We start from the raw sequence: 21,753 nt of genomic DNA, 5'->3' as shown, positions 1-21,753 counted from the left end.
AAAAGTACTAACCTGTTTGAAAATAGCAGATCTACAAGCTCACAGCGTGTCACGGTGCGACATATTGTGAGCTTGTAGATCGGCTATTTTCAAATAGCCTATGTATAAAATAGTTTTATAATATACTATAGTCATTTATATACAGTATGCAAAATAACTAGTAACTAAAGTTTTCAAATAATTGTAGTGGAGTAAAAGTACAATATTTGCCTCTGAGATGTAATGGAGTAGAAGTAAAAGTATTGCAAATTGGAAATACTCTAGTAAAGTAAAAAGTAACTCAAAAGTGTACTTAAGTACATGTACTTATAGTTACTTTCCACCACTGCTGTCGGGTGGAAACCTTGTACGTCCAAAACTGTTACTTTTAAGGAAAAGGAAAAAAATAACATGTGTTCCAATGGATCCGATGTAGACATCATTTAGTCACAAGCTCTTGCTATTTCATTGACTGCCAATGACGTGTTTTGACGTGTGTCAATCCAAAGCCCACACACTGCCAAGCATAAATATAGAAACCTTGATACCTCATTGGCTGCTGCAGTTCGCTGCCACTCAAAGTGACCACTGGCCAATCACAGCGCGTTGACTACTGGGCCAATCACAGCGCGTCTTTCCCAGGATTTGTCAGAATCTATAGTTGTCCATCCCCCACCTGCCTCTGATTGGCCTACCGAACGTCCCATTCTGTGACGCGCAAGGAAGCTTCCCGCTTGCCCGCGGAAGCGGAAGCGCGCCCGAGATACAGGCGCCTCAGAGCCAGAGGAGGCGTCTACCTTTATATGTCTATGCCGCCAAGGATGTGTTTTGACGCGTACTGGTGTTTTCAGTGTTTACGCTAGATGGCGCTCTTCAAAGCAAATCACGTGATCGCAAAAAAAACAAACAGGGACATTGACTTCCATTCTAAAGGATTTGTAAACATGCCTTTTTTCTCTGCTTTCTGTTGCTATATGGCGAAAACAACATTCAACTACCAATAACTATGTGTGGAGTTTGCATGTTCTCCCCGTGTTTCCTAGGGTAGTTAATACCCTCACAAAAACATGTAGTAATCCTGGTCACTATACCGCCTCCCCCTGGTCAGTCGGGGCGCCTGATGGAGGGGAAGGGAACTGGTTGGAATAACGTGTTCCTTCCACGCGCTACGTCCTACCGGGGAAACTCCCCCCTGTCACGTGATAAGAAGGTCAGTTGGCTCTCATGCATTGAAGGAGGCATGAGCTCGGCCCTGGCCTCCCTAGGCTGGTGGGGGGAGTGTAGTGCCCAGGATCACTTAGCAAATTGGCACCGGGTGAAAAAAGGGTTACAAAATAGAGGGACAAAAATTTTGAAAAAAGAAACATACGTTTTTTCAGAAAACTGTTGGGATTTAGAAGACATTTGTAGAATCGGCTTCAGGTCTTAATGGGTTAAAGCGATCGGTGGATGGATCGTTGTGAAGAATAATATTCTATGATGAGTTAGTGAAAACGCTCGGAATCGCTGACAAGGTCGGCGGTTCATGGGTTAATACTTGTCGTTGGTTCCATATTTATAAAACTCCCCGAAAACACACATAATCACTTTCAGACTTTTTCCAGAAGCAGCTAAAATAGTCGATCTAAGCTGACAAAAAATAAATAATCACTTGCACGACAGCCTTGTACGATGAAGTGGGCTATTCATTTATGAAAAAAAATAACTTAAAAAGTTGGAATATGGAGATGGAAGGTTTCTGCCCAACAGCAACAATTTGTTCTATGGGGTCACCCAGGTGGAATAAAGACATTCCATCTCTGTTGTTTTGTTTTGCTCTCGTGAACAATCTGATTAAAGTTGAGAACATAAACCAAAGCAAAGAGTTTAAATCAGATTCACTGTCACAGACTATCTGGGGCTTTCATGCGCTGTAGATAGAAGATTATGCCGTTTAAACGTGTCCCTCGGTAGGGAAATAAACACTATCTCCCTCATCATAAATGTCAAACCAACAGCAGAACGCTGTACAACTGGGATGTGTCTTTTTTATATAATATTATGAAAATGGCATGGACTGTATCACTGTTTATCTGACAGTGAAACAGAGATATGAATGTTCATCTTAATGTCACTGTGGGCGTTAAGCTACAAGAGAGAGGGGGAGAGAGGAAGATGACTTTATTACAGTTGTGGAAGAAGTAGCAACTCAGATTCTTTACTTAAGTATAAGTAGCAATGCCACAATGTAAACATAGCTATTCAAAATGTTATTTGAGTGAACGCTTTTCTAGGCTTCTTGGGGTGTGTAATTGATAGAAAATAAGTAATGTTTTGGTTGAACTATCCCTTTAAGTAAAATCTATATAATATAAATCAGCAATTTATAATATAAATCTGCAAAGTGACTACTAACTAAAGCTGTCAAACAATTGTACTGTAGCAAAACAAAGTACATATTTGCATCTGAGATGCAGTGGAATATAAGTAAGAAGTATCGGAAAATGGACATAATTTAAAGACCTGTGCTTCAGTAAAAGTACTTAGTTACTTTCCCACCACACCAGTGAGTGAGAGGTGTTGATTATCATCCAGCAGGGTCAGGAGTTATTTTCTGATGAGCATATCGAGCAATCTCAAATGTATTCTCCTCCTGGGGGCCTGTGTGCTTAATTATGCTGCACTTGATGTTCTGGTAATGAGTTTGTTGTGGGAACAAGAGACTGTCTGTGAGAGCTGTCTCTGTAAGAGAGAGAGAGGAGAGTGCATAATGTACTTATTTCCCATAGGAACACCAGTGGTGGGAAAAAGTACTCAAATGTACTCAGTGATCTGAGGTCTGCTGATAAGCTGTTGCTGGTTGCAGAGTTGATTTTGTCGACTAAAACTATGAGGAAAAATGTTTGTTGACTACCTTTTTTTTACTGACAAAAACTAAATAAAAACTAAGCTATGATGACTAAAACTAAGACTAAATATATTGACAATTTCATCAACAAATAAAAACTAGACTGAACTTTTAGTGAGAGACTAGTGGAGAAGTCCAGTAGAAAAAAAGACACGTTTTTTCATAGTTGGTTGCGCTAGGGTGTTGCACTCTGAAAATAGCAGATCTACAAGCTCAAGCTTGTAGATCGGCTATTTTCAGCATGCAACCAAGTGTAAAATCACCCATTACCACACCATCAAGGCACCGCCAAAATACATTCTAGTGGACTAAATCAACTGTAGATTTAGTCGACTAAAACCTTATGATATTTAGTCGACTAAAACTAGACTAAAAGTAAAACATTTGTTTATAATAGGTTTTAAACAAGGGGAATCATTGTGGAGATGCACGGTGCCGTCGGTTCCGGCCACTGGTTCCGGCCACCCGATGACACAATGATGACGTAAAGTTATTTCTGCACCGACCGGATGAGAAACCCGACAATAGGCTCTATGCACAGCAGCCATATTGGAAGGAAATTGGGTCTTCACAGGTGTTACCAATGATACTAATGAAGGCTCTGTTCCATTTAGTGTAGCACAGTGGTTCTCAAACTTTTTAATTACAAGGACTCCCATAACTCTGAGTGTACAAATGGAACCAAATGGACCCGGTTACACACTCGTAAGGGGCCATTTGGAACCCCCTCAAGGAACCCTGGACCACACTTTGAGACCAGAATGGAACGGAGCCTTAATTAGTATTATTGGTAACACCTGTTAAGGAAATAAGAAGAGGCCCAATTTCTATCCAATATGGCTGCTGTGCATAGAGCCTATTGTATTGATCCCAGGCTAGCCTATAACTAGTACTAAGCTGGGAGCCTTCAGTGCATGTGCTCCACATTTGACCGATCCATTTCCAGAGCAAGTACAGGAGATGCTCTCTCTCTCCCGTCTCACATCAGGCTCTAACAGGAAGGAAACACAACGTTCCTTCTCCATCCCTCACGATCAGTTCTAATTAAGTGGCAACATGACCTAGGGAGCCCTGGAGAGTTGGCTGCTGGGTAATGAGCCTGGGGGGGGGGGGTCTCGCTGACAGGTGACGGGCGGACGGACATACAGGGAAGGGGGGGACGACGACACACGACAGGATGTTACAGGGTGTGTGTGTGTGTGTGTGTGTGTGTGTGTGTGTGTGTGTGTGTGTGTGTGTGTGTGTGTGTGTGTGTGTGTGTGTGTGTGTGTGTGTGTGTGTGTGTGTGTGTGTCTCTTACCGTGGCCTGCTGCTTCTCTGCTCTCTCTGTGGCCTCATCCAGCTGCTTCTGCAGGGCTGCCTGGAGGGTTTTCATCTCCTCCCTGTGTCCAGTGAGAAACCCTCTGTTAGCACAAATTGCACAGTACAGGAGAGCACATACAGTACAGTACACTACAGGACAGTACAGGACAATACAATACTTACTGTACAGTACAGTACAGGACAGTAGTACAGGACAGTACGCACGAAAAAATATTATAATAAACCCGAAAAGTCTGTATGCCAGTGTTGATTTCGTCGACTAAAACTATGACGAAAAATGTTCGTCGACTACCTTTTTTCACTGACGAAAACTAAATAAAAACAACATAAAAACTAAGCTATGATGACTAAAACTAGACTAAATATATTGACAATTTCGTCAACAAATAAAAGCTAGACTGAAATGTTAGGGAGGGATAGTGGAGAAGAGATCCAGTGGAACTAAAAGACAAGTCATTTTATGTTTGGTTGCACTCCATCTACTGTACAAGCTCACAAGGCGTTGCAGCGCGACGCCTTGTGAGCTTGAGCTTGTAGATCGGCTATTTTCAGCATGCAAACAATGCAAGTGTAAAATCAGCCATTCTTCAATCTTATGATATTTAGTCGAATAAAACTAGACAAAAACTAAAACATTTCAAATGACTAAAATATGACTAAAAACTAAAAGGAATTCTATTCAAAAGACTAAATCAAAATGTGCAGTCAAAAGCTGTCTGCAGACTAGATCATGTTGCAATATATCTTAAAAGGATAGTTCACCCCCAAAATGACTTTTTTTCCTATGGATTTTATTGCATTCCTAAGCCAATACTTTCATGACCGGCAGCGGTTCCGGTAGGAGACACAAAGAGTCTCCTTTATGTCTCCTACCGGAACTGATGCCTACCGGTCCACTGGTCATCACATTATTGGCTTAGGAATGAGACAAAACCCCACAAATATCCATGAATTCAAATCTCCATGCGGTGACTAATCGATAGAAAAAAACATATTTTTGGGGTGAACTATTCCTTTAATGTAGCTCTTCCTCAGATACAATGCTCAAAACGTCACTTTGGTGATAACCTAGTACATTTAGTATGGACGTATGATCCAGTGTGTGGACTGTTCTATTTTAAAGTGTTCTTTGGTCCAGCACCAGATTTTAATCTTTTGGATGTGCGTGCCTTTATAAACTTTCTGCCACTCCAACAAAACCAACCGAGGTGGAGCTGGTGTTTGCTAGAGTCTTTTTGCCAACAACCATCCCAGACAAGTAAGACCCCACAGGGGGGTTTGGGAGCACACAGAAAAGTTTGCTCTGATTTCATGACACAGTTCCGACCTCACGCACACTCGCTCATTGGGAAATAACCATGTTTGTCTGCATATAGTGCGTGGACAGCATAGTGTGAGGACTGAGATTGTAAACGGAGCCCAGCAGAGCTGCTGCTGTCCAGGCTGAGAAGTTAAATCCAGTATTTTTACGACCCTGATAAGAAAGAGTCCAGGACACAGGGAGTAACAAAACACTATGGTAAGGTGCAAACAATGCCTTTACATAAAGTGGTTTATGCAAATAGAGGGAGGCATGACAGTGCCAGAGTTAGTTACCATAAATCTAGAAAAAGTGCTCCTCGGAGCAAGGGTGGCATTTCTTCCTCGGCCTAGTGGGACTGTGCGAGTGCAATTACAGGGAAATCGCAAGCTGTTCATGATTTGAGGCATTTTGTTCAAAAGGACCAATCCTGCAAACTTTGGAAACCAACCTTAGGATGAAATCTGGAAAATCTGACAGGTCCGTGTTGATCACATGACTATAGTGATACAGTGTACCGATTTGCATGACGTTTGGATACAATCTGTAGGAGTAATATCAAAACATGTGTTTTGCAGAAATCGGCCTCCTGGTGGCGCTATAACAGGCCCATGTGAAAAAAATGGGGCAGAGGTTCTGAATTGGTATCCAGGGAGTGTGTGTGCACAGTTTTGCAGCGACCGGGCCAACGGTGCCGGAGATTAGCTGCTCACGGACGGACAGGACACACGGACGGACACACGGACACACGGACGGGCAGACGGACAGGGGGTAAAACATACTCTTGCCATGCCTATCGGCCTGGCGGAGACAATAAACCAAAACAAAATCTAACCTCATTGACTACACCAGACTACACTACATGTGTGCAATACAGTATGTAGCCTCCCCCTAAAGGTCAGACAGTGGTCAGGCAGAAAGTGACACTATGCCCACAAGCCTATAGACGCAAGACAAACTGACACTGAACAACAGCCCGGTTATATAGAGGAGGAGATAAGTCATGATTGGACCACTGTAAGTCCATCCACCAATCGGTGAAAAGAGTGCTGTATGCCATCAGCCAATCATTTGTCAGGGCCTGGCACACTAATTATATATAGCACAGGACCCGTTGCACCATAGACATATAAAGGTAGACGCCTCCTCCGGCTCTGAAGCGTCTGTATCTCGGACGCGCTTCCGCTTGTGGGGGGCAAGATGGAAACTTCTGTGTGCGTCACAGAAGGGGCGTTCAGCAGGCCAATCAGAGGCAGGTGGGGGCGGGACAACTAGAAAGGGGGGGGGCACTTAATATATGTCTTTGTATGAAAAAAATAAATATAATAATAACCAATACAATGTATAAGCTCACAACGCCTCACATCGTGTAGATTTAGATTTTTTTCCCAAAATTGGGACGCCAGACCATTATCAAACACACATTATCAAATAACCAAAAGCAAATGCAGGTATTTAATTCAGTCTGACCAGGAGCATGGATACATCTCCACCGGCCATGAAACTGAATGACCAGAGGAGGGGATATCAAAAGCAGAGGCGTAGATCCCCCCATCATCCTCCCCAGCAAATCCAACCCTATAGCCCCACAACAAGAAGTAAAAAAAAAAAAAAGCAATGAAATAACAACAAAAATAGATGACAATGAATGAATGACAATCACACGATTGCCACTGAGTGGATGAAGTCAATACTAACTGCTCTCTCCTCCACCGAGTCTTGAATCAACTACCTCTGAGACAGCGGTCAGAACATAGATCAGTGTTAATAGCAGCTGAAAGGCTCAGTGAAGCACGCACAGCCTCCAGGAACCAGGATGCCATAGAGTCTTACAGCGACCAAATGAGGTCTGGGATTGGATGAGCAGCAGGTAAGTTATTCCAGTCAGAGGGAGCTTTGAACATAAAGGCTATTTCTCCAATTTATTTGGTGACGGTAGGAGTAGAGAAGAAGAGTCGATTGGAGTGCCTTAAGCGAGTACCTTGAGGTACTTATGGCACTAGAAACTGTTTTAAATAGGTACAGTACGCTACTTGAAATAAACACGTTTCAAAATGAGTCGAAACTAGTGGAGAGTGTTTTCTTGCATGTGTAAGGACAAATCTACATAGGCTTTTGGAAGCTGCTTTTGAGGGAAAATATGATTTGTTTCGGATTTGTTTTGATGAACATGAGCATTTCCATAGCAACACGAGCGCCACCAATCAGAGACATCGCTGCTATACACATTAGGATTGTGGGGTAGCTGTTAGTTAAGTAGCCCACTTCTCCATGACATGGCAAATTATGCAGGATTTTCTCGTGTGGCTTCTACAGGAACATACAATATATATCGCATTTTACAACAGGAGCCTTGTGATAAGTCTGCAGTACATGAGAGTGTCACGACATCATAGCTAAATAATACAATTCTCTATGGGGGGAAAATGGCAAAGATTGGCAGATTTCAAGTGTAAAACAGTTAGAGAGCCTGCTCTGTTTTGCCATTTAGCTTTTGGAGATCACAGCACATAAAGGTCATGCTCAGTAAATCGTCCAGTGCTCAACAAGACAATATGGAAATGTATGGAAATGTGTCTTAAGGTCTCTGCAGTGATGAACTCCAGTGTTAAACATGCCAGCGATTGTGTCTGTTGCTGTAAACCCAGCCAAGCAAAACGTTTTTTTAGCGGTGCCAACCGCTCTATACGTGGCTTTTGACTTTTGTATGTCCGTCCGTCCGTCCGTCCGTCCGTCCGGCGGTTTCAGCACGGGATGAGCACGGCAAAGAAGCAAACAGCTATAACTTCAGTTTGCAGCATGCCACCAAGTCCAAATTTGGTATGTGGACTTAGACCACCAATAGGGACGAGCATGAATTGATGACGTTATCAAAAAGGGGTCCAGGGACCCCCAGCGCCCGTATGAGCACGGGATGAGCACGGGATTTTAAACAGCTATAACTCCAGTTTGCAGCATGCCACCAAATCCACATTTGGTATGTGGACTTAGACCACCAATAGGCACGAGCATGAATTGATGCAGTTATCAAAGAGGGGTCCAGGGACCCCCCGCGCCCGTATGAGCACGGGATGAGCACGGGATTTTAAACAGCTATAACTCCAGTTTGCAGCATGCCACCAAGTCCACATTTGGTATGTGGACTTAGACCACCAATAGGCACGAGCATGAATTGATGAAGTTATCAAAGAGGGGTCCAGGGACCCCCCGCGCCCGTATGAGCACGGGATGAGCACGGGATTTCAAACAGCTATAACTCCAGTTTGCAGCATGCCACCAAGTCCACATTTGGTATGTGGACTTAGACCACCAATAGGGAGCAGCATGAATTGCTGAAGCCCCGCCCCCTCTGTCTTCCCATTGGCTGGCCTTCAAACAGCCATAACTCAAGTTCGCAGCATGCTATGGAGTACAAATTTTGTACATGGACTAAAGCCAGCAATAGGGACTAACTGTCATTACTTAAGCCCCGCCCCCTCTGTCTGCCCATTGGCTGGGCTTTAAACAGCCATCATTCCAGTTTGCAGCATGCTCCCAAGTACAAATTTGGTAAGTGGACTCAGACCACCAATAGGGACGCATTGAAATGAGTTAAGGCCCGCCCCAAAGGCACCGCTTCCTTCACACAGGGTGTGATTTTTTTTTTACTCTCAAAAGAAAGTATAAGCTGTGTTTCAATGTATTCTCATCTCCTGCATCCAAAGACTTTGGAACATTCCCATCAACGGACATTAAAGTCAAGTGATAATGAATACGCTCTGGGACTTACTGTAATGAATAAAACATTATTTTAACCAATCTGTATGGCAGAGTATGTTAATGCAATATAATTAGTACATGTGCAATGGTTGGAGGTGGTCTCCCTACTTTTCTATTGAGACCTTTAGACCACGGTGTCCTAAGCAGTACTGGGGTGGGCTCTCATGCGGGAGATGTGGATTTGAATACTGGCTAAAGATAAAGAGCATTTCATTGCACTGTCAGTTGAAATGGTATAATCGTATCGTTTTGTTTGGTGTGGTAATCGTTTGGGTATGCCTCTTTTATTTTAACTCATAGTGCGACTAGCGAGACTAAACTAATTGATTTGCATTATGTGAGAGAACAAAAACAATGTGGTGCCAACTGGAACCCAATCTGGGAACACAACCTGAAAAACCCCGCCAGATGGGGCATTGTAGTTCTTTCACTGTTCATCATGGCCGTTACCACGAACAACAACACTACAAGTTACGCAGCTACTATACGTCATGTAGACACGTCAATATGATTGGTTGGACAGACGGTCCCAGCCAATCACCTGCCAAGTAGAAGTAGGTTGTGAGACAAATGTGTGAAGCAAGCTTCTTCCATCTGGCGGAGTCAGGTTAGGCACCACCTCCTTTTTTGTGTAGAAACAGGAACTCGGTTTGGCTCCTCCCCTTTCTTAGTTCACTTCCTCCCGGGTGCTTCTGTGTTTATACTTACTAACGACAACACCACATGTTTAGGACAGTGGCGCTGCTGACAGATTTAGCTGTTAGCAGAGTCTGTCTTGGGAGATTAACCGGAACCCACAACCGGAAACCTTCTTTTCTTTGTTTCTTTCTTGAGTAGTATTCAGTCATGGAACGCCTCCAAATTAAGAGTTTGTGAAATGTCACATTTTGTCCTTCTACAGATGTTGCCTTTGACACATATTTCCCATGTTGTGGTACAACACTCTCGCAGCGAAAAATATTTTCAGAAAGCAATCAACACAAAGTTAGGAGCTGTCGAAAGCAAATGATTTGCAATAAATCAGCTGTCCGCACGCTGAATGATGGAGTCGCTCCGTAATTGCACTCGACGCGTGTTTAAGTGGAACCTTTAAAAGCTGTGTCGTCAACAAACGAGTACTTTTACATGAGTACATACAATGTTGGTAATTTATGTGTATTTTGATGCCAATACTTTTACAATTTTGAATAGAGGACTTTTACTGTATTTCTACAAAAAAACTGAGTACTTCTTCCACTGGTTGTGAGCTTATAGATTGCCTGTTTTCGGCGCACCACACCGCTGTAAGACTTAGTATGACTCAAGCCCGGGCCTTCGCTGCCATGGGGCCCCTGAACGGTCTATTTTATTGATCGGTTATCAGGATATTGCCCACAGGAGACTGGATCCCTGGACCTCAATCAGAAGCTGACATTTCATGTGAATGAAAAGGCTGCAAAACGTCCCCTCGTCATTAAAAGACTCATTACACACAACATTAATCAGACAATGATAACTGCTGAACAGGTTTTAGCGAGACACTTAAACAGCTGGCTTGCATAAACACCAACTATATAGAACCATGGATGTGCTCATGCAGCATGCGGCCGGGGGGAGGGGGCCAAAGGACGGAACCTATGTTTTCGCCCCTGTCTGTCTTTCCGTCCGTGTGTGCGTGTGTGTGCGTGTCAGCCTGTGAGCTAATCCCTGTGTGAAACTTTGCACCCACACTCCCGATAGAGCACCGAAGTCTGACGTAATTTACACACCCTACCTGGGTCGCATTTTTCCCCCCCATTCTGAAGTGTTTAATATCTCGTCAAATAAGAACTGTGTTCCAAAAATAAACAAATGATCCCGGCGGTTTGACTCTTATGGATACGAAGCATCAACTGACGGTGAGAAAGCGCTAATGTTACTTCCGCCGAATTAGTAACATTTTCGCCAAATCAAATATGAGTGACTGACTATCATAAACGATACAGAGCCACCTCCCTGACAATATCGGCGAGACAGTTTGTTTATTTTTGGCCACAATTCTTATATTAAACAATTCTAAGATGACCCAATGTTATTCTCCATAGAGAAATTACTTCTACGACCCAGGGGATGAACGAGTGACGTCAGGACTTCTGTGCGCTATAGGCCAAGGAAGCACCTCTGCCGCATTTAAAAAAATAAATTGGTCTCGTGGTGCCGCTATAACAGGGCACTTCACATTTTTGCCTATAACTCTTGAACTGTAGGTCGTTGAGACAAACTTTTCCTAAATTCCTTGGATCATGATGCAACTACCCATATAGGCCTTGCCAATTTTCGCCTGACAAGATTTCCCGCCACTTTTCCCGCGTTTTATTTGAAACACACCTTTTGTTACTATTTGTGGTCACGTGATAAACAAGTATCTGTCTGATTTGTAAGATTCCATTACGATTGGCTACAATTGGCTTTCAGAGTTGGTCATACTGTACAATCAAAATCTCCTTTTCCTGGATTACTTGGATCATGACACAACTCTCCGTATCGGCCTGCTCTGCCATTTGTGCCGGCCATTTAGCCTTTTCTTCAAAACACATTTTCTGGTACTACTCCTACATATTTTGTCCAAAACTCACACAAATCGGTACACATTATCTCTGTGGTCATATGATCAAGATGTATTAGTCAGATTTTTCAGATTCATTTCCAAATGGCTATGACAGTTTCACAGGCCAGGGTATGTGGAGACCTGCACTTCGAGGAGTGCACTTTTCTAGTTTATCTCTGTGGTCAGTTCTAAAGGTGTAAATGTTACCTCTGTTTGTGGCTGAGGTCCAGAATGTGTTGAACGTCCCTCTTGGCCACAGAGTCATCGTTTTTCAGAGACTGTAAGGAACAGAAATACACAGTTAAATCCTCAGTGTTCATCTGACTACAACTACATACTTCTTATATAGTTGACCGGAGTCCCCAGGGCTCTATGTTAGGCTCACTACCTTTTCTCTCCACAATACATGTATGTACTACTTTGCCAAAGAAATAGCAGAATAGGGTCAGGCTTCATGTTGTGAGTTAACTTACTGTAATATAACTGAGCCCTGAAATAAGTGTATTTATTGTAATAGGATGAATAAAACAAATTTATGCAATTTATATTGCACCAATAAGAAAGTAGTGTTTGTAGTGTGAAAATAGTGTCTTTGCACTAGAAGTTTGCACATTGATGAAGAGCTGTTGAGAGAACCATCATCACCATCACCCTGCGCGCGCGCGTGTGTGTGTGTGTGTGTGTGTGTGTGTGTGTGTGTGTGTGTGTGTGTGTGTGTGTGTGTGTGTGAGATATAGGATATGACTGAAGAATGTTTAATGCTCATTGTTGTGAAACAATGAATTGTTCTTTTTATGACAATTGAGAGAGAACAAACCACATATTGAACAGTACTATACACACACGCACGCACGCACGCACGCACGCACGCACGCACGCACGCACGCACACACACACACACACACACACACACACACACACACACACACACACACACACACACACACACACACACACACACACACACACACACACACACACACACACACACACACACACACACACACACACACACACACACAGATGAATCAGATGTAGAAATCACTCCCACTGTAATCAACCCTGTGATTCATGTGGGAGTTAATTTGCACACAATACAGTGAAACATTGATAACTTTGCAGGTATGAATGGCATGAAGCAGAGCTTGAGTTGGTGTCCTGGCGAACACATACTGTACACTATAATGAACTATATCTCAAATATAGAGTCACATTTAAGTGTGATCTATAAATATGTTTAAAATACAACTGTGTATCTGTGAAAAATTGACCTTTGATGGTTTTAATTGCCTCAGGGGTCTTGATAAATGCCAGGTTGATAGACTGAGTATTACTTATGGGCAGTGGTGGAAAAAGTACTCACATTCACGTCATTCACATCAAGTAAAAGTATCAACACTGCAATGTAGAAATACTCTGTTACAAGTAAAAGGCCTGTGTTCATAATGTTCCTTGAGTAAATGTACAAAATTATTGGCATCAAAATATACTTAAAGTACCAAAAGTAAAAGTACTAAAATGTTTGAAAATAGCCTATGTATAAAACAGTGCTAAAGTGGTTAATGTATGTTTTATAATATAATAATTTATATCTGAAAAGTAACTAGTAACTAACATTTTCAAATGATTGTAGTGGAGTAAAAGTACAATATTTGCCTCTGAGATGTAGTGGAGTAGAAGTAAAAGTATTGGAATTTGGAAATACTCAAGTAAAGTACAAATACCTCAACATTGTACTTAAGTACAATACGTGAGTACATGTACATAGTTATTTTACACCACTGCTTATGGATTAGTCAGGGTTCTGTACGGTACACTGTAATAGGGTTTAATTTATCCCTGAGAGTGTTCAAATGGAACCAAATGGACGTGTAAGGGTCCACTTTCATATGTAAATGAACACTCATGATTTCACAGTGTAAAAGAGCTCAATACTCAGATGGATGTAGAGGGTGATTTGTAGACCCTAATGAAAATCTGAGACTAACAGAAAAAAACATTTCCTATCTCTAATTCATGCTTACAGCATTCATTATGTCCAATGAACACGCGCGCCCGCGCACGTGCACGCACACATTGAATTTACACAAAAACAAAACAAGCTTCAATTATTTAATCACATATGCCTAAACATGTACTGCTAATTGCAAGGCATTGTCTGCTGAAAGTTAAACCTGGGCCCTATTATCTAATTTTTTTTTGTTTTGTTGAAAAAAACACAAACACATTTTCAAATTGTATTTGTCGAGATGGCCTGTAATTTTGACTGACATCATTGTATATCCTACTATAATCCTACTATAATTCTAGTAACCTCTGTGCGTTTGTAGTGGTGGTGGTGGTGGTGAAGCTACCCGGTTCTCCCCACTGGCTGGACCAATTGCTCTGATTTTGCACACAGCCATTGACCATTACCATCCGAACTTAACTGTGAAGCCCGTTTTTCAATTTAATCAAATCTCAGCTTCTTATTAGCGTTTTTGTGTCAAAGAATGTCGTCCCCTAGCTGCGGCTGCCCAGCTATGGGACGAACTTCCTCCCGGGTTGCCAGATCATGTGCGCATATCCCCCCACGGATGCGCTGCGCCGACCGGGTATGGTCTAGTTACACTTAATGACGTCATCATGCAATGACATCACAATGACATCATATCATCACCACAACCATGTCCTTTGAAATGGATTGTCAGGTGGACAACACAGATAGTAGTAGGACTGTACACACTCCGTAAAATACGCGTTAACAAGTAGCTTTTCACACACATTCACCGGCGGTTATAGAAGTGGCGCTGCGAGTGCGAAACATGTCTTCTCAAGTAAAAAGGCCTATTTCCCTGCTGGGAACCATGGCATTCGGGGGACGAGCTAACGCGGATCAGAGCTTGGAGATGGTCAGAGCCTTCCTGGACCGGGGTCACAGTGAGGTGGACACAGCCTTCATGTACACAGACGGACAAGCGGAGACCATCATTGGGGGCATGAATCTACCAAAGACAGTGAACATAGCCACCAAAGCCAACCCCTGGGATGGCAAGACACTGAAACCAGAAAGTGTTCGTTCCCAGTTGGAGACCTCCCTGAAGAGGCTAAATACTGACTCTGTGAACCTGTTCTACCTCCATGCCCCTGACCACCAAAACCCCATCCAGGATACCCTGAGAGCCTGCAATGAACTGCACAAAGAGGGGAAATTCAAGGAGCTGGCCTTATCAAACTATGCATCATGGGAAGTAGCTGAAATTGCGAGTATCTGCAGGCACAACAACTGGATTGTTCCTTCTGTCTATCAGGGAATGTACAATGCCACTACAAGACAGGTTGAAACAGAGTTGCTGCCATGCCTGAGATACTACGGAATGAGATTCTATGCATACAACCCTTTAGCAGGGGGCCTTCTGACAGGGAAGTACCATTATGAAGACAAAAACAAAGATGGATCCCAGCCTGCAGGACGATTCTTTGGCAACAGCTGGGCTGGAGCATACAGGGACAGATACTGGAAAGAGAGCCACTTCCAGGCAATAGATCTTGTTCAAAAAGCCTTGGAGGCAGTTTATGGTTCAGGGAAACCCACCATGACCTCTGCATCTATACGCTGGATGTACCATCACTCCCATCTTAAGGGTGATCTAGGAGACGGAGTCATCATTGGCATGTCTTCCATGGAGCAACTTCAGCAGAACATGTCTGCCTCAGAGGAAGGTCCTCTGGATGAGAGGGTGGTAGAGGCCTTCAAACAAGCTTGGAATCTGGTGTCCCATGAGTGTCCAAATTACTTTCGCTGAATAGCCTGCAATGCCTTTAATTCTTTGACCTGTATAAGGGGTGATTTGCAGTATCCCAGTCGGATATTATGTTCACATCTATAATTGTCTCCGCCAGGCCGAAAGGCATGGCGAGAGAGTATGTTTTACCCCCTGTCCGTCCGTCCGTGTGTCCGTGTGTCCGTCCGTGTGTCCGTCCGTCATTCGATCTGTCTGTGTACAGCTAATCTCCGGCACCGTTGGCTTACTCGCAGCCAAACTGTGCACACACAGTCCCTGGATACCAGAGCAGAACCTCTGCCCCAAATTTTTCACAGGGACCTGTTATAGCGCCACCAGGAGGCCGATTTGTGCAAAACACATTTTTTGACAGTACTCCTACAGATGTTGTCCAAAAATCCCGCAAATCGGTACACAGTATCTGTATAGTCATTAAACGAAACGGGTCTTTCAGATTTCTCATATTCCATCCTGATTGGCTAAAAATGTCTTCCAAAGTTTGCAGGAGTGCTCCGTTTTGAACAAAATGCCTCAAATCATGAACACAGCATGCGATTTCCGTGAAATTTTGCACGCACATTCCCATTAGGCCGAGGAAGAACTACCATTTGAAAATTTTCAAATCAGCCTCATGGTGGCGCTATAACAGGCCGATTCGTGATTTTACCTATAATTGCACCGATCTGTGTAAAACTTTGTATGCACACTCCCTATAGGTCAAGGAAAAACCTTTGCCCTGCATTTTTCACATCTGCCTTTTATAGCGCCACCAGGAGGCCGACTTGTGTAAAACACATTTTTTTATACTACTCCTTCCAATATTATCCAAATTTCACGCAAATCGGTACACATTATCTCTATAGTCATGTGATCACAACGGATGTGTTTGATTTTTCAAATTCCATACTGATTGGCTAAAGTTTGCATTATTGGCTTGTTTTGAACAAAATTCTGCAAATGCACCGTCCAATTGCGCTCAAACTTTGCACGCACATTCACACTATGTTGAGGAACAAATGCCACCCTTTTAACATTGGCCTGTTATAGCGCCACCAACAGGTCTAATTTAGCGAAACACATGTTTTTAACAAAATGCCTCAAATCATGAATGCAGTTAGTGTCCGATTGAAGAATAAATGGCACCCTTTTCACATTGGCCCATTATAGCCACCAGGAGGCCACAATAGCCTACCTGACCTGGCGGAGACCTGTGCTCCGAGGAGCACTTTTTCTAGTTTCCTTTTGCCTTAATGTTTGTTTGAGAACATGACAAATAGTCTATAAACACAAAGTTTATTTCAAAATGGATTGTCAGATACACAAAACATCACAAATCCACCTTCTTCCCTTGAGAATCAGTTGGCAACACTGTTGAACTAACTGTGTAGCGTGGGGGGGATTTCAGAGTTCCAAAATCGGCCATTCCAACCTATCGGCTTTGCAGATCAGCCAAACTTTGCTTGCCGTTAGCAGAATCAGTTTGAAGAATCTAACTTTCTGGGTGAAACATGCTGGGATGGACGGTGCGTCTGAAAGGACCAAAGACACACCATCATGCTGCTGGTTTCTGCCCGACAGCAGAGATATAAACGTACCTGTGTTTCTGGTAGCCTGTGGCCTACCGTTGTTCTTATGTTAGACCGCCTGTCCCTCTACATCAGGGGTGGGCAACTTTCATGATGGAGAGGGCCGCTATATTTCCACACTCACTCCAGAGGGCCACACTAAATAATACTGTCGGGCAGACACCTCTTATCTCCATATTTTAACTTTTTTCATAAATTAAATCCGTACTTCGCCATTCTATGTCACATACAAGTAGCAGAAATAGACGATCTACAAGCTCAAAACGCGTCGTGTTTTGAGCTTGTAGATCTGCTATTTTTGCTATATTTGAATTGGTATCCTGATTTCTTTTGTGCTATTTTTGAATTGGAATCCTGAAAAGTAACATTCCTATTTAATTTCAAATGCATTTAGTTATATTTATGTTAACTTTATACATTGAAATATAAATACATTGGACATAAAAAAGACAATAGAATGGTAATACTATGGTCATAGACTGAAGTAATTAAATCGGGTCATGTTTGCAATTGTAACTTCTGAAATCAATAATATATCAGTATTCCGATATTAACCTGTGGGCCACATTAAGTGAAGGCGGGGGCCGCATGTGGCCCCCGGGCCGCCAGTTGACCATGTATGCTCTACATAATTGTGTTTCTCACTACCACTAGAGCTACTTTTCTTAGCACACGGGGTTGTTGACCGGACTGGTGAGCCGTGGATCATGGGTGCGATCCCGGGCTCGGGGCGCTGCACTGTTCGGTCATTACACACTGGTGTCAGAAGTGGCGCGTTGCTCACGAGAGGGACTTGGGAGTGAAGCGTACTTCACTGGAGTGATGCACAAAGGCGCGCTTGCGGCAGTGGTGGAAAGTAACTAAGTACATTTACTCAAGTACTGTACTTATTTTACTTCTACTCCACTACACCTCAGAGGCATATTGTACTTTTTACTCCATTACAATTATTTGACAATTTGAGTTACTAGTTACTTTGTACATTTTGATTATTGTTACAAAACATACATTAACCACATCAGCCCTATGTAAACTCAGGCTACCTTGTAAAACAGGACATTCTTCATAATGAGTACTTTTAATTTAGGTAGTGCCAATACTTTTGTACTTTTCTTCAAGTAAAATTGTAATGCCGAACTTGTACTTGTAAAAGACTATTTTTACAATAGGGTATTGATACTTTTACGTAAATAAAACATTATGAGTACTTATGAGTACCATCACTGGCGCTTGGTTTGGAACCGTGGTGAGAGTGTAGTGTCCCTATATCTCAACCTAACTTGCTCCATTGAGTGAATTATTTTTCTTGGCGCAGGCGGTTGTTGGCCGGACCGTGGATCATGGGTTCAATCCCAGTTCGGGACACTGCACTGTGCGGTGGTTACACAGGCACACATTACATTGTAGCAGCAATAATAGTAATAATAATTGTAAATAGGGTTAAAATAAGATTAACCTGCAAAAAACTTTCAGAGGTGGAAAACATATGCATCAAATAATTTAACATGTGAACGCTACTGGGTGGCACACGGCATCCCTCTGGGACCCCAAATGATAACCCTGGATAGAAGTATGTTGGACTGATGCCAGCCTCAGCAGCAGCACTGAGTGGACATCAAAGTCTGGCCTGAGGGACAACGGTCACCAGAGAGCACAGCGCCGGACAGAGAGGCTCATGGGAGGATACACCGATTGTCCACTCACTTAGTGACTCTCAATCTGTCTTTCTGTCTGTCTGCCTGCCTGTCTGTATGTCTGTCTCGCGCAGGCAGGCAGGCAGGCAGGCAGGCAGGCAGGCAGGCACGCACGCACGCACGCACGCACGCACGCACGCAAAATCTTCCGATGCTGAGCAGTAACACATGCTGTTACTTCCGCACCTGTGATGCGGAACAAAAATAACTGATCTTCCAGCTTCCACCAAGCACCACCCAATTTCGGACCCCTCCAGTTTGTCCGCCACTAAATTGTCCTCTACACGCTTGACACACACACGCACGCGCGCACACACACACACACACACACACACACATACATATACATATACATATACATATACATATACATATACATATACATATACATACACATACACACACACACACACACACACACACACACACACACACACACACACACACACACACACACACACACACACACACACACACACACACACACACCTTGCATGCATGCCATTTGATTGGTCTGTCTAATACAATTACTTTGACTCTTGATGCTGCCTTTAACACTAATGTAATAACTAAAGCGATCAAAGCTCTATAAAGTGATTATTGACATCCAAACGTCAGTCCTCTGGTCAAAGCAGGCCAGGATCAGGACCATGGACAGAGTAAACATTCTGAAATGTCAGGGAAACCATTCTGAAAGTCTAAATGTTCTAATGAGCTTCAGGTCGTACAGACATTAGTTTCAAGTGATGTAGAAGTTTGGGTTTTACAGCTACAAGGACGTGATGTGATCATGTGAGTCCAAACATTCTTTATCAGTTCTCCTGTGCTCCTTGATTCACTAACTGGAAGTTATTGTCTCCTCCAGGCCGACGGCGTGGCCGAAGCTATGTTTTGCACCCTGTATGTCTGTCCGTCCGTCCGTCCGTCCGTCCGCTGGACTTGTGAAATTGCCTCCAGGTTTAAATGGACCTTTAACATTCCTGTGATGTTCCAAACAGAAACAGTAAAGGTTCTCACCTGAAGGCTGCCTTTTATGCTGTCCAGCTCCTTTGATGTCCTGGAGAGTTGGTGCAGAATGCCACTCCTTTCACCGAACACCTCCTTCAGCTTCTTTTCAAGACCCTCATAGCTTTGTCTGAGAGAGAGAGAGCGAGAGAGAGAGAGAGAGAGAGAGAGAGAGAGAGAGAGAGAGAGAGAGAGAGATTTGATTGATTCTTTCATAAATGTATCATGAGCCGTAAAGTGATTGTCAGTCCAAAAGACAAAAAAGCATTGTTCCTATGTACCACGTATCACTGAGGTGCTCTACATAAGGTATAACCTCCTCATACAGAGGCTGAATTCATTTCAGCGTGTTCAGCGGTGCAATACTTGAATGATCTGCGATCCCGACTAGTTCAGAGGGACAGCACCTGTCTTATACCTTCTGTCTGATGGTAATCTCTCAAGACAGAGTCAGAGCTCCGCAGCTGACACTGCCGGGAGCTCCTGTTACAACGTGTTTAGTTAGGAATGTTAGGAGTGTAAACAAAGACACGTGGACTGGAAGTGGAGGGCTGAGGGTGGACTTAACGACCAACATCCTGTTATCTACTTTCTATTGGGAGGCCCCCCCCCCCGTCAAATTCAAGGAGTGGCGTTTTTTCACTATGGGTTCCCAGATTGGTCTGATGGTAACAGCTATACCCATACCTATGCCAGGGGTTAACAAACCTTTTCAGCTCGAGGCCCCACAGAGAACCGTGGTGTCTTCCCGGGACTCAAACTTATACAATACATCGTATGAATTAACCAGTTGACTGAACCTTGATATTGTATGAAAACAGATGGCCACCCAGCCCAAACTTCACCAATCACAGTCCCCACAAAAGTAGAACCACAGCGAACCAAACATCTTTGCTGTTGCTGCTACACCAATCACAGTCCCCACAAAAATAGACCAATCACAGCAAACCACACAACTCAACTGATGCTGCTACACCAATCACAGCTAACCACACCACGCTGCTAGTTGCATACAGCGAACCAGAAAGCCAAACTCTGTATTCAACGTTATCAACGTTTGGCACACACAGTTCACATTAGCAAACTCAACTCCCAGACAACTGTAGGTCGGATGCCACTCTTAGTTATTTTAATCGCCTTTTAAAACACCCTATTGTTTGCCACTGCCTTTCACAGAGTTATCCCCCCCCCCCCCCCCCCCTTCCCTCATGGTCGATTTTCCAATGATTTGAATGGATGAGGCGTGTTTGGATTCCAGGGGCGCGGCCTCTGACAGGATTGCGGTGGCATTTGAAAGCCCGCCACACTGAATGTGACAACCTTGATCCATGCTCCACTGTTCACTGTGTCCCCTCAGCATCAGCACTTCTCTATTACACTGCAGGGCCAGCTGCCTGATATGACCTCACTGCTGGGCACAAACCTCCTACAGCTTGTTATGTTTTCTTTTAGTTAGTCAAGTTAATGTCACACACAAGTAGCAAAAATAGCCTATCTACAATGTGTTACATTGTTGGCAATTGCGAGTTTATAGAATGGCAATTGTCACTATGTTAGAAACCCTAACCCTAACCCTAACCCTTGACACTTTAATAAAATGTAATTGAATTGAAAATTAAATATACATTTCCTGAACAGTAACACTGTTGGACATACAAGGTTTCCTCCCGACAGCGACCATAACTATGACTCCTACTGTGACTCCAAGGCTAGAGAAATGTTTGGCCTCAATAAGTCCATGTATTATGTGTCAGATCCGATAAATGATGCCACCACCACATTGTGGGAGAGAGAAAGATCATCTCTTGATAAGTTCCACGAAGCCGCCCTGAGTGCAGGATGACAGAAATAGCACTGGCCTGACATACAATATGACATTATGTGATTGCA

The 21,753-nt window shown here is 43.3% G+C and overlaps 2 protein-coding genes across 2 annotated transcripts in view; one reads left to right on the top strand and one right to left on the bottom strand.

Moving 5' to 3' along the window:
* Positions 1-21,753, bottom strand: part of LOC311042678 (leucine zipper protein 2-like) — a gene marked incomplete at both ends in the record, with an annotated part of 240,311 nt that overhangs the window by 84,409 nt on the left and 134,149 nt on the right. Inside the window, 3 exons of the mRNA XM_084053573.1 lie at positions 4,167-4,248; positions 12,022-12,092; positions 19,876-19,993. Of these exons, the coding sequence (XP_083909699.1) occupies positions 4,167-4,248; positions 12,022-12,092; positions 19,876-19,993 (271 nt within the window). The remainder of the gene's footprint in view (positions 1-4,166; positions 4,249-12,021; positions 12,093-19,875; positions 19,994-21,753) is intronic.
* LOC311046621 (aflatoxin B1 aldehyde reductase member 2-like) lies at positions 14,589-15,667 on the top strand. Its single transcript, XM_084059063.1, has one exon. It carries the CDS (start codon positions 14,619-14,621, stop codon positions 15,597-15,599), a length of 981 nt encoding a protein of 326 aa, XP_083915189.1. The 5' UTR covers positions 14,589-14,618; the 3' UTR covers positions 15,600-15,667.

Source organism: Gymnoscopelus microlampas, assembly GCF_963454915.1.
Source record: "Gymnoscopelus microlampas genome assembly, chromosome: 1".
NCBI classification, from domain to species: domain Eukaryota; kingdom Metazoa; phylum Chordata; class Actinopteri; order Myctophiformes; family Myctophidae; genus Gymnoscopelus; species Gymnoscopelus microlampas.
This window is presented reverse-complemented; position numbering and strand designations above follow the sequence as displayed.